Here is a 12,830-nt window from a genome sequence, read left to right as displayed (position 1 = left end):
GTAGTTTGTTTTAAACCAAAGGACCAGGAGTCAGGTCACCTTGCTTCAGTTTCCAGCTTTGGCACTGCCTGCTTTGATCTTAAACATGTCTCTCCATACTTCTGTGCATTTGTTTCCTTACGTGTAATGCAGGAGATAAAGAGAAAGAAGCATGCTACTTCATAGAGAGGCTAAAAAGCCTTGTTCATTAGTTGTTGCAAAGTGCCTCGAGATCCCAAGCTAAGCAGAGGCAACGCATTGTTGTAATAAAGTCCTGCACAGCAAATGGTGTTGCATGCAAAGCCTAATCGCGTGTGTTATCAGGGAGCGCTGGCTCCTCCATCTTATGCTCTGCGCTGGAAGTGCTGCCTTCTAGAAGCGACTGCATCTGCAAGAGAGGGAAGGATGGAGTTAGGGCTCTGTTTTGGCATTAAAAGAGGTCTGTGTTTCACACACATAGCATGCTATGTCTTGTCATGTGGCAAGTGGCCTGTGTGCAGCAGTACAAGCAGCCTCTTTCCTATAGTCTTCTGAGCTCTCCAGTCCTGTTCGCTGAGCAGCCTCATCCCGTGATCGTGTGGGACTTCTTACAAACGTGGCATGGCAGAGGAAACACTCTTCTAACTGCAGTCAACATCCTGCAACCTGGAGCCAGGCAAATGTTGGTCTTTGGTCCGACAGTGACAAGCCTACGGTGTTAGATCAGCCCAACAATATCAGAAAGCTTGTGGCCTCCAGCCCCTCCTCTCAGGACCAGTGGGTGTCTGGTACCAGCCACACACTCTCTCATCTCAGTCACGAGGGCCAGGAAGGGACCCTTAAAAGTTGTTTTCTTGCTTATTTCTCTTTCTGTCTCCTTGTACTGGGGAGGAAGGAGCCCCCAGTCCTTTCAGTTGCTCTGCCTGAGATCCTGCAGGCGTCTGCCCTGTCCACTCCCCACTTCCCCCCTCTCCTTCAGCCCCAGATGCCATAGCCCCTGTGCTCTGCACTACAGAGCAGTGGCTAATTTGGATTAGGATGCTAATTAGAAATGAGCAGATTGAATGGAAAGCACTTAGCCAGGGTTAATCAGCAGCTAAGTGGCCAGCCCAGCCGAGCTCCCTCTGGCTGTGCTCAGCTCACAGAAGTGGCTGTTTCCCACTGAGCTTACAGAAAAACAAGCTGCCTGGATCCATGGATCAAGCCCCTTGCTTGCTGCACAGTGCACAGCCAGTGACACTGAAGGCCTTTATCCACCCACAGGGTGAGAGTGCCTCTTTTCTCACTGCTTTGGTGGCATGGTGGGGAAAGCCGGGCAAGAAGGGGGAGCAGCAGCATAGAGCATCCAGTTCTCTACCACAGGGGTCTACTTTTGACAGAATTTTGACAGCATCGTCAGAGCATCTCAGAGTTAAGATGCTGTTCATTTCATGGGTGGTCTCTCCCCTCTGGTGCCAGATGGCAGTTCTTGGTGTGCACGGTGGGCGTCAGGAGGTCCTACCATCGCAATGTTCCATGTCTTAAGCTCTTGGCCCTGCCCTGGCCTTGCAGAAAGCTTCTCTTGTCCATCCCATCCTTGACACCCAACTCATAGGTTTCTGACCACGGTCTACCTCATACATACTGCTGTAGTCACCCAGGCTTGGACAGTGAGCCTGAGGCCTCTTGCTCAAGCACTGGAGCAAACCACCACGGAGAACACAGGAATGCAGAAGCTCAGGGAAGCATTCAGGCTTCTCTTCTTCTGGGCCTGATGGCAGGAACCACTGTGGGGAGTAAACCCCAGGTGGTTGAGTCATGCAGCAAAATGCCATGGACAACGTTTCTAACACATCCCAAGCCCTGAGTAACAGGCTGGTTTACCTTTGTGTATATGTTCTTTCATGGATTTTAGGCACATTATCTTCTGGTTGCATAGCACACCCCATTGCTCTTATACAAAGGCAGAAGGTAAAGGGATCTATGTTTACTGTATCTGCACCACTTATGAGATTTGAGATATCACTCTCAGCCCATTCTCCAAACTGAGGAGTGCTGATCAATTCTGATTCCCACCCAGGATCTTCTCAGAACACTGAGCACTTTTCATGGCCTGTCTTGGGTCCATTTTCTCTTTCTTTTCTACCCATTTCCTCTGTCCCTCCCTCACTGTGACAGCAGTGCAAGGTTGCATCTTGGCCTTTAGTGTTGTGGCTGAGGAACTATCCCTTTACCACAAAAGTGAATGATGAAGGAACGATCTTGAATCTGGTCAAGGCAATCAGGTCTGTTCTCTGGGAACCTGTATTGAGTCATGTCTATGCACAAGACTTTTTACCTGTCTAAGAATATTGCTGTAGGGTCCGATTGTCTCGTGACCTCGGGGTGGTGGTAAAAGCCCTATTGTGCATGTGGTTGATCCCACATAAAAATCCTTTGCCAACATAGCTTATATTGATTGGGAAACCAGCATAAGCTGCAATAGCAAATATGCCTTTTAGCTGGTATAAAATGGATATACTGTAGCTAAACAATGTGTTTATAGCTCTGACTTGACCTCTTGTCTGCAGCTCATTTTTTCATGTGTGCCATAACTTAGTTTAATATCCAGACCAAAGCAGGGGGTCATCTGCCGTTTTTTTTTTTTTTTTTTTTTTTACTTTCCTCTCCTGGGGAAATTATTCCATCATAAAGTTGTTCTGGTTTAAAATCTCTTGTGGCCTGTTTATCTTCAATGCTCCTCTTGCTCATTTTACCCTCCCCTAGGCAGGTAGATGCTCCCTTAGACTCCTGCTGCCTTAGACCTTCCAGTAGAATCTATCTTTCTGTTTGGTCCCAGTAGGATCCATTTAGGTAAACCATCACATCCATCTACCCGATTAACCCTTTCATAATCATGCTAGATGGATATATTCTCTTTTGGCATCTTCCTGAGGTCAGGGACTGCCCATCGGTCCCTGGTTTGACACGCAACCCCTGTGGTGATGTAGCAGTGCTGTGCTCAGTCTTTGCCTTGTCCCTCTTGTGTGCCGTCCACAAGCAACAGGGCCATCTTGGGGAGCAAGTCTGAAAAGCAGCAGCTAACCAGCCCCTTTTCCTGCCCTGCAGATAACACCTGCCGCTTTGAGGATGAGAAGATATGTGGCTTCGTGCAAGACAAGATGGACAACTTTGACTGGACCCGCCAGAACGCCCTGACCCAGAACCCCAAGCGCACTGTCAACACGGGCCCCCCCGCAGACATCAGCGGTACACCTGAGGGTAGGCAGACTTCTGGGTTTCTTTTGACTCACCCGGGCTCAGTGTGTATTTGTGGAGGTGAGATGCATGCCACTCCTTGTCTTACCAGAGCCTTGACAGGAGTCCTGCAGCTCTGGGAGCTGGGGGAGTGCTGATCTGTAGGCATGCTTCCCCTCCACGTGGGGTGCCAGGGAGCAGGCAGTTAATGTGCATGTTGCTAATTGGCATCAAACACACAATTAAAATGCTCCTGCCTTTGTTTAAGGGAATAGTAAGAGCATTAGTTACCAGTTAATTGCCTGCTGCCTAAAGCCCCTGTTCTGTTTGATGCTTGTTTTGAAGTCACAAAAGGGTAAGCAAGTAGGAAAACATCTCTGGCACCTAGAAGTGGCCCTGCTGGTTTAGGCAGCTGTTTCCTCAGTGAGACAACCAGATCTTCTGAGTACCAAGGTGCAGCATGAGAGAGCAGGTGGGAACTGCCATGTAGGGTGACAGTGAGAGTGACCCACCCCTGGCTAAAAAGGACTTCGCTCCTGGCTTCCCCAGGGCTGGTGCAGAGTATTGCTCACACTAGCTGTGCATGGAGTACATGCTCCAGTCTTAGCTGGGTATTTCTTTCCTCTTTCTCCAAGAAGGAAAGTAAATTTGTATGCAGGCACAAGTCTCTGAGCTCAGAACAAATGGGAAATGTCCAATGGCCAGCTAAGGAAATGGTTTTTCCTATTAGTGTTCAGTACATCAGCCTGATCAAGCATCGAAAACGATGCCAACAAATTAAATAGCTAATCTGTTCCTCCCTGGGTTGTTAACAACTACTTTGGTGTTGTTTTCTTTAGATCACAATATTGTTTAGGCCAGATATACTGCATCCTCTCTCCCTCTGCTTGAGGCAGATGAATTAGGTCAGATTGGTTTCACTGTCCTCTTTCTACTTCCTTTCACATTCTGTTTCCCTTCTTGCACAGAGCAATCAGCTCTGGGGCTCCTCGTGCTGCAGGAGAAAGGTTCATTTTGCACCCAGACAGATGTGTGCACTCATGTTCAGGGACTCATCTGCTGCATGCGCTCACACTGGATCTGCTGACGGATATTTCTCCTGCTCTCTCCTAAATACTTCAGAGGCGGGTGAGGCACCTAAGGAGACTGGCCAGGATGGTGCTCTGGTGCAGAACAGATGAGAAGAACAAGGCCACATCTCTTACAGGAGTTGTTTCCCAGCCTCTGGCATCCCATCAATTACAGGGACAAAGACCGTATGTGTACTGCCTTTCTCCACCTCTCCCTGTTGTTCTGTAGGTTATTACATGTTCATCGAGGCGTCTCGGCCCCGGGTGACAGGAGACAAAGCCCGGCTGATCAGCCCCCTGTACAACATTACTGCCAAGTATTACTGTGTCTCCTTCTACTACCACATGTATGGGAAGCACATCGGTGAGTACACTCTGGGGAAGGGGCAGTGCTGGCCACAGAGGGCAGTAATCCTAGTGTAGTGCTGGCTGTAGAGGAAGACCTCCAGCCTCACCTCTGCCAGCTGTGACCACTGCCTGTGATTCAGGTGGGTGGGAGTCTGACTGCAGCGCTCGCAGCACCAGGGCGGGCTGTTGTCTTCAAACACTTGTCCCCTTACCCCCATGCCGGCAGTGTCAGGGTTGTGTGCTGTAACAGCCTGTTCTCAGGCCTGTATCTTGCAGTCAGTCACCACCCCCTTCCCCTCTGGCTTGCACCTCCTCCAGCACAAGGCTTCCCACCCTCAACAAAAAGAGCACTGTACATGTGTTTGCCTGTTTTTCCCTCACTCATGGCCATAGCCACCTTGCTTTAGGCAGTGGAGCGTAAGCTGAAAGGGACGTCCATCAGAGGGGACATGGAGGCAGAGGGGGTTTGTGGGACCAGAACGTGCTGTGGCGACTGCAACCGTTTTGGGGTGGGCAGGGTGCACGGACCAGGGCAAAGCTGTGCTGAGGGGGCTGTCTACTCTGCCTAACTCCTTCTTCTCTAGCAGCAAGCCTGCGTGTGCAGTGAGCACCACAAAAGTGCCTGGCACAGTAATGAGTTTCCATAGCCAGTCAAGGAGCGGTTGCTAATTCGTCACCTCTTGATTATAATTTCATTAATTTGAATAATAGATGCACTCTTCCCACAGCACGCTGGGTTATTAATCACCTGCTGGACTGCAGCCTGACTGAAAAATCAGGGCCCAGGCAGAAATGTGTCCACCCTTCAATAAGGAGAGTTAATTAACAGCTCTCTACCTCTGCACCATTGATGTCATTGGGATGGACAAGGCTCTGGACACTAGTCATCACATCCTTTTGCATGTATGTGGTCAAGCAGAGAGGTTAAGCTCTAAAATCTAGGATCTTCCTGTCTCAGTGAGGGCCAGGCTGAAACCCTGACTGTGTGGATGCAGGGATGAAAGGGTTGGACTGTGGTTCACTGAGCAGGTCTCCATCTCTGTCTTTGCACTGAGGACTCACATTTGCCTTCTGCATCTGGAGTCCAGTTAGGTCAGCAATTCTTCTGCACATCTGCATTTCCCCTGCAGATAGGCTGCTCTGTGCTGTCTTCGTGCTGATGGTAGCAGGTTGTTTAGGTAGATCCTTATCAGTTCCAATTCACACCAGGTTTTCCTGGGCCTGTTGGACTTACTTAGCTGACAGAGTCTGGCCTTTGATGCTGCCTGGCATATTCCCTTGTTCTCTGTAGTTTTCTGCTGCAGTCAGTGAGCTCTGCTGCCTAATTCCTGCATGTCTTCTCCTGACATCTCTGAAAGGGATTTCATTCTTTGTCATTGCAATGAAGGGTGGTACAGACCGATGGAGGAAAGGGATGTGGGAGACTGGCAAGAAAAGAAGATGAGGGGGAGGAGGCCTCCGCTTGTTCTGTTTCCTTTAGACATACAGCTGTGTGTTGTATTCCCAAGCACATTTCACTGGGAAAGTAAAAAGTCCCTCTTAGCTTTTGCTCACTATGGGAAGAGAGTTTTGTTTGATAGCTCTCTTGTGGTGGTTTGTTCAGAGTCTTGGTGCTCAGGAATAAATTGATTACTGACATTCGACTCTTAACATTTTAACTCTTATTCATTTGTTCCACCCAGAAATTGCCCAGCACAAAAGATACAGTGACACCAAAGACCTAGGAAAGCCACTAAGTGCCATTTTCTGTATCCCAGCTTCAAACACCTTTCATATCTGTTGATTTCTCCCTGTTGATTTGTGGTCCCCTGCCTGCTCCCTGTTTCCCTTCTTGTTGCACAAAGGGGCTGTTAAATTTGTGTGAAGTGGATAGACTGTTTAATGTTACATTGTGTGATCATTTTCCAGGGTGGATGTTGCTCAGATGAGAGCAAATAAATTATTTAAAAAATAGACTGATGAGATAGAATCAGAGAATGAGATGGAAACAAATGAGAAAAAGTTCTTTTCTCTTGGCCTGTTCAAGGTGTGGCTTGATCTATGAACCCATAATATTATATGAATATTATTATATAATATTCACTATATTCACTATATATATATTCACTATATTCAGTATATAAATATATATTCTGTATATAATATTCACTATATTCACTATACATATAATATAATATAATATAATATGAATATTATGTGAATAATATATGAATGTTAACCCACAACCCGTAATATAATATGAACACATAATAAACCCATAAACCAAATTGAAATTCAGTCCCTTATATTTGCTCTCTTCTCTGGAGTTTCTTACTGGGTGAGTCATGATAGCCTGTAATCGTTCTGGCTTCTCTTTGATATATTAGGGCACCAGAGTGAAGCTGAGACCTTCTGAGGAAAAGAAACTACGGTTTGGTAACCCTAAAATTGCCTGGTTTTCATCATTCCCACTATGCTACTCATTAATCCTGGAGGATTTCTGCCTTTGGCAGCTCTCCAACTGTCTTCATCCCTACACATACACAAACGAATTTGCATTTGGGACACACTCCTTTCCAACAACAGATCTAATGGATCAGTCTGCATTTCTTGTGCATGTTCCTTACTCTCTGACTGGTTTTACTTGTGTGAAGATTGTGGAATCCAGCCAGAAAGCTTCAGCCAGAAAGCTTCAGCCTGCTTGGATGGTGCCTAGCTTGATGTCCTTGGTGGCTGAACTCCTCTTGGAGTCCCCTGGAGAACTGGTAGCTTGGCTGAGGGCAAAGCAAGTTTCTCAGCTCATTGCCACCCCTTTAGCACTCATTTGGAGGAGAGGAGAGAGTGCCCCTCAGATACTGGTCTCCATGCTAGGACCTCTTCTGCCAAATGAGGAGACATACTCTGGCCTCCTAGCTATATCACATATGCGATGATACCATAGCAAAAATGGGGTGGCTACAACCCCAGGCCATGTTTGTATTGATTCCCATATAGCCATCTATCCCTGATGCCTGCAGACACAGTCCTAGCTCCTGGCTCACCTCGTGTCAGCCCAGTCCCACCAAGCCAGATGCCAGCCTTGCTGCCCAGCCATAGCACATAGTAAAACTGTATTGGATTGCTCCTATTGGCAGACAGTGCCAGCCAGCAATAGGATATCTCTTAGCCCAAGCCTCTCCTAGCAGCTCCATCTCCATCGTGGAGTCATCTGACTCTCTGTCACTATGAAAAGAAGCCTTATAAAAACTCGACATTTATTTATTTTTTTAATAACCCTTTTATTACCATTTTTTCCTCTCTCTACAGAACTTGAAAGCTGGTTTACTCTCACAATTTGACTATAAAATATCCATAGCCATCCAGGCAAATCTTCCCTGGGAGAGTTCCCAGACACTGCTCGTTTATAATAGATATGACGAAAGAGAGAAACAGAATACAAATGGAGCGTTTGTAGCCATGGTATAAAATATTCAGCGACTAGCAGAGCAGGGTGATGTTGAATATCTCTCAACTGAGGAGAGAGCAGGGTGAAGGGGAGCTCCCTGGAGGCAATTCCCATTCTTCTGGAGTTATTTGGTCATTGATTTTCCTTCCTCCCATCCCCTACGGAGTGAGCATTCACATTGCCCTATGGTCCTGCCAACCCAAACACAAAAATCAGTGGGAAGGAAGGGGGAGAAATTTACTTTCCGCCAAGCATTCAAGAACCAGGGTGCCTGGGGCAGGCACAGATATATCAAATGAGGAGTTGCTTGTTTCTCACCTTTCTCCTTCAGGAGAGAAGCTGAGCAATGGCAGGCAGTCACCAGTTGCCAAATCCAGAAAGTCTCTTTGTCAGGTTGTCCTGGTGAGTCAGAGTCACAGCTGGGAAACATCCTGAGAGTCCCTGCTTCAGCCGTCAGACTCCTCTTCCTCGCTTCCTGGAGGCTGCCTGGGAGGGACATGGTTTGAACGGACAGCTTGCTGATGTGTCCCTGATGGATTGCTCCCGCCACTGTTCCCTGCCATCTCTCTGTCATGTCTCTTACCACAGTGGCAGCCAGGTTATGATCCAAACAGCCTTCCAAATGATCCAAACAGCAGATCCAAACATTCCAGGATGCTCACAGACACCCTGCGGAAAGAGTTGCTTTCAGTGTTGGTCCCCAGGAGGAATGTTGCTTAGAGGGAGTAGGAAATTTCAGGCACAGTGAATTTAACTTTTTGTGTTGCCAGTGTGGTTTCCATGGTTCAGTGGTCACTAACTCATGTGCTCCCTATCTTGTGAGCCATTAACTGTGCTCATGGGAAGAACACTTGGGTAAAAGAACTTACTTGCTCATGGGAGTACCTACACCCAAACAGTGATGTAGGATACATCCTAACAGAACTTTTTTTAGCTTCCTTCTGATTAGTGAGCTCACTGGCATCCCCTTTCCAAAATATTTTTGCTGTATTTTTAATAGAGTTAGTCACTGTCTCGGCAAGTCTACACCCAGGCTCAGAAAGAGGTAAGACCCCAGAGAGGGTTGAGAAGGCAAAGAGCCTTCCTAGCCCTGGGATACCTCCTAAGTTGGGAATGTTCGGCTGCTCCCTGTAGTAACACTGGCAGGTCCTGGGGCTCAAGAGCTGGGCTGTGGTTGAACACAATGGCTGAAGACCGTGCTTTTGGCTTACGGTTTTATACATTGAGCTTGCTTTCTGCTCTGGCAGTGCCACAGTCTTACTTTGGCTGCTTCCTCTCCCAGGAGTCAGAAAACAGTAATTTTCTGGTATTAGTCTAGCTCTGTGAAACTCCTGGGGAGTTAAAGGTGCTGTAGTTCCAGCTCAGTGCTGACAGGAACCTTATCTGATCATGCCAGCTAAGTAGGATCTGACCTACGTATAAACAGGATGGGTAGCTTCCAGTGAAATTGTAAACTGCTGTGAGAGGCAGTGCTGGGGATTGATTAAGAGGGATTTTACATCTGAGTCACTAGAAACAATGAGCCCTGATCAGACCACTTGCCACAGCATCCAAGTTCAAGAAAGCTGTGAGCTCTTCAGTGGAGGGAATCAGGTCATAAGCAGTTCGCTTATACTGATGTCACCACTGACCCCATCCTGCTGAGTAAGGAATACAGATCTGCAAGACCTGACAAGCTGAATTGCTTCTTTATTTTTTCAACTCAAATAATGCAACTGGTGCAAAGGTGTGCCTGAGAGGTCGCGGTAGATGATCGCAGGAGGAGCCAGTGTTAGCAGGGGGTGTCATGTGGCTGCATTTTGTTTAGAACAAGTAAGCATACTGAGAGCTGTCAGGTCACACAGGTTCATAGATACCAGCTATGTCGATATAAAAATAATCTGAACCTTGAAGGGGTGCTTTTTGTAAAATTCAACATGTTACCTCCCTTGCTCCCACCCAAACCTCATGGATAAATGCATTCTGTTGGCTTAAGAATATGGCACCATGCTACTGCATGCAGCTATACAGATGTCAATCCCTACCCTGGAGGTAGATGCATTTTGCCAGAGGTATAAAGTTTTCCTGATGTCTAAATACATAGATTATGAAATCCTTGCCATTGTCTCCAGTGCAACTGTTCTACGCTCTAGAGATTACATCACTGGACTGATTGAGGGAAGGCTGATTTTCCTAATGAGAGTGATTCACTTCCCTCTAGACTCTTGAAAACAAGTTGCAGTTAGAGCTAAGTGAACAATTTGTAATGAAAAAATGTATTCAGTCTTCGTTAACCCCTTCTTTTCCCACTTGTTCAGAGGGGTTCTTGGCTTTACTGATTTATCCATTGATAGATGCGTATTTGATGCATGTTTTGTCCACAGCAAGCTGTATTGGTATGGACCCCTCAGATAGTCTGTGCTTTGCGTTTTTTGGGAAGTTACTCAAATACCATGGTCATGAGCAGGATTATAAATACCTGGCAAGATAACTACATATTCATACAATGTTATTCAGGCTCTGTAGGTTTGATTACAGCAGCTCTGAACTGAAGGCTACTGAAGTCATTGTTTTTCCAAAGGCTTCAGTGAGCTTTGGATTAGAGCCACAGATCTATAGATTTTTAAGACCAGAAGGGACCAACAGATCACATAATCAAACTTCCCAGATAACATAGGGCAGAGAACTCCCTTCAGTTACTCTTGCTAGAGCCCAGTAAATAGTATGTGTCTGCACCCTGACTGGATGTTTAGTTAGCAAGAGCATGCTTAACACAATTTGCAGATATGAGACTGAATGGTTCCCAACCCAAAGAGTGTGGCACATAGAGGCAAAGAATACACGGAGAACAGGGAGAGAGATTCAACCGGGGGGTTGGCTGTATGTTGTGTTTATTCCATGATGTCTTTATATTGATGCAGACGTTCTGTTAATTACCTTAAATCTGGGTGCACTGATCCCTACCTTTCCCTGCCCCCTGCTACAATTGCATCTCTCTGAATTGAGTTTCCAGTGTAGATAGTCACTGAAAAGTTGTCTTCTTCAAAATTCCTCTTCTGCTGTCTTACAAGCCACGATTTTACCATGTTCCTGCTGCAGAATTTATTGGGAAAGATGTCAGTGGGCACAGATTGCTGACACAGATTCATTTACAAATGCCCTGAATCCCTAAAGATCATCTGTGGTCCTGCTCACCTGATGTGAGTCACCATGGCAGTTGTCCTGTAGGAAGCTGCTGTGATTCTCCCTTTCCTCTGTGCAGTTAGCAAAGAGTCTTCCTATTCAGACTTGGCTCACAGCAGCAGAAGTATTGTGTAGAGTTGAGTAGCTGTAACGATATACTGCAACCTGATCGTCTCCTGAGACGTCAGGTGTCGCATCAATTATTCAGACTTTGGAATTGCTAGATGCAAAACTTAACAGACACTTAAGAGGAAATGGGAGTTCTAAGTGCATATCCTCATACTCCCAGGTGACTCTTCTGTTCTCTCTGTAGAACATTAACTGTTTCGTGAGTGCCTAGTGCCATAATTGTACAAGTGGAGACTGGTGTCGATTGTCCCAGGTGCACTTCTGGAGAACCCCCCCAGATGCTCTGACTGGGTCAAAGGGGAGCATCACTATTTTGCACTACTCATGCAACAGCCCCAACCCATTCTTGAACTTCACCAAGGCATGATTATGTAACATGTATTGAAATGCTTCCTAGAAAATCCAAAAACACTCAGGAAGAATTAGTCATCACCATGGCTTCCAGGGGTGAATGCCTGTCCCAAACAGAGCTCTGCAGAGATCTGACAAGCATCCCAACATCTGAACTACCAGAGTTTGCAGATCCAGTCTGGGAGTCACACTAGCACAGCATGTCACCTGGAAGTTTCCTGGGGAAAGTGCACCCAGACATGAAATGGGAATGGAGTCTCTTTGATATAATCCATCCTGCCTCAAAGCTGGGAACAGAACCTGCTTTAACAGCCTTCCTGAAGTGAACCAAGAGGCTACTGGCCTCCCTGCTTTCCAAGCCTGGAACACTGACATCTCACAGACTGCTTTGGGTCAGGCAAAGGAGGAGGCCAGAGAGCAGATTTGGAGCAGTGTCTTCTGTTCAGTAGGAAGAATATGTGATCTCAGCTGCTCATTCCTGCTGTCTCACCTGCTTCAGCATTGCACTAAAACAGCACATCTGCTCCAAACCCTGCGGTCGTGCAGCTGCCCTATGCTTGGCTTCCGGGACTGCGAGAACACAGATTGGGTGACAACAGGGAAATAGGTTGTTGATAGGGATTGAAAAGAGATGTGCAAAGCCTTCCTCATCATACATACATCTGCTTCTGCAGGGCTTTTGCTGGGACGCCTCCCCCCAAACCCCACTTATATTTTGAGGGCTACAGGAGGTTCCTTCCTCTGTGAGTGAAGTCTTTGCAAAGACTGCCCACAGAAGGGAAACAGGCAGACTTCCTCCTGCCTGGTGGTTATGCTCTTTTAAACCTGGTAGTGTCTATGAAACAGACTTCTGTTTCAGCTAGGCCGAGAGAGAGCTGAGTGCAGTGTGTGCTCTCAGTCTGAGAGCTGAGAACACGAGTTGAGCAAAGTTACCCAGCTGTCTCTGGTGGCAAAGATGAAAGGGTCAATTATCAAAGCTGGGAGAAGAGAGAGCATTTGCTTGGAGACACCTGGGCATGTCATAAAACAGAGGGTGAATGAGGAGCAGACAGACCTCACAGGATTCTGGGGTTTGAGGTGAATTTAGATGCTTAATCTATAGTGCTCAAGCTAGGACGGTGGTGAGTGACTCATGCTGCCAGGTCCAGGCTTCACTCAGAACAAGCGGAGAA

At 46.9% G+C, this 12,830-nt stretch overlaps 1 protein-coding gene across 2 annotated transcripts in view; it reads left to right on the top strand.

Annotated features, from left to right (window-relative positions):
- Positions 1-12,830, top strand: part of MDGA1 (MAM domain containing glycosylphosphatidylinositol anchor 1) — a 155,098-nt gene that overhangs the window by 118,564 nt on the left and 23,704 nt on the right. For both annotated transcript variants that reach the window (XM_026122974.2, XM_064509527.1), the window contains exons 13-14: positions 3,046-3,198; positions 4,474-4,608. In XM_026122974.2, the coding sequence (XP_025978759.1) occupies positions 3,046-3,198; positions 4,474-4,608 (288 nt within the window). The remainder of the gene's footprint in view (positions 1-3,045; positions 3,199-4,473; positions 4,609-12,830) is intronic.

The sequence above is a fragment of the Dromaius novaehollandiae genome, chromosome 3 (genome assembly GCF_036370855.1).
Source record: "Dromaius novaehollandiae isolate bDroNov1 chromosome 3, bDroNov1.hap1, whole genome shotgun sequence".
NCBI lineage: Eukaryota > Metazoa > Chordata > Aves > Casuariiformes > Dromaiidae > Dromaius > Dromaius novaehollandiae.
The sequence above is the reverse complement of the archived record's forward strand: the minus strand, read 5'-3'. Positions and strand labels throughout refer to the sequence as shown.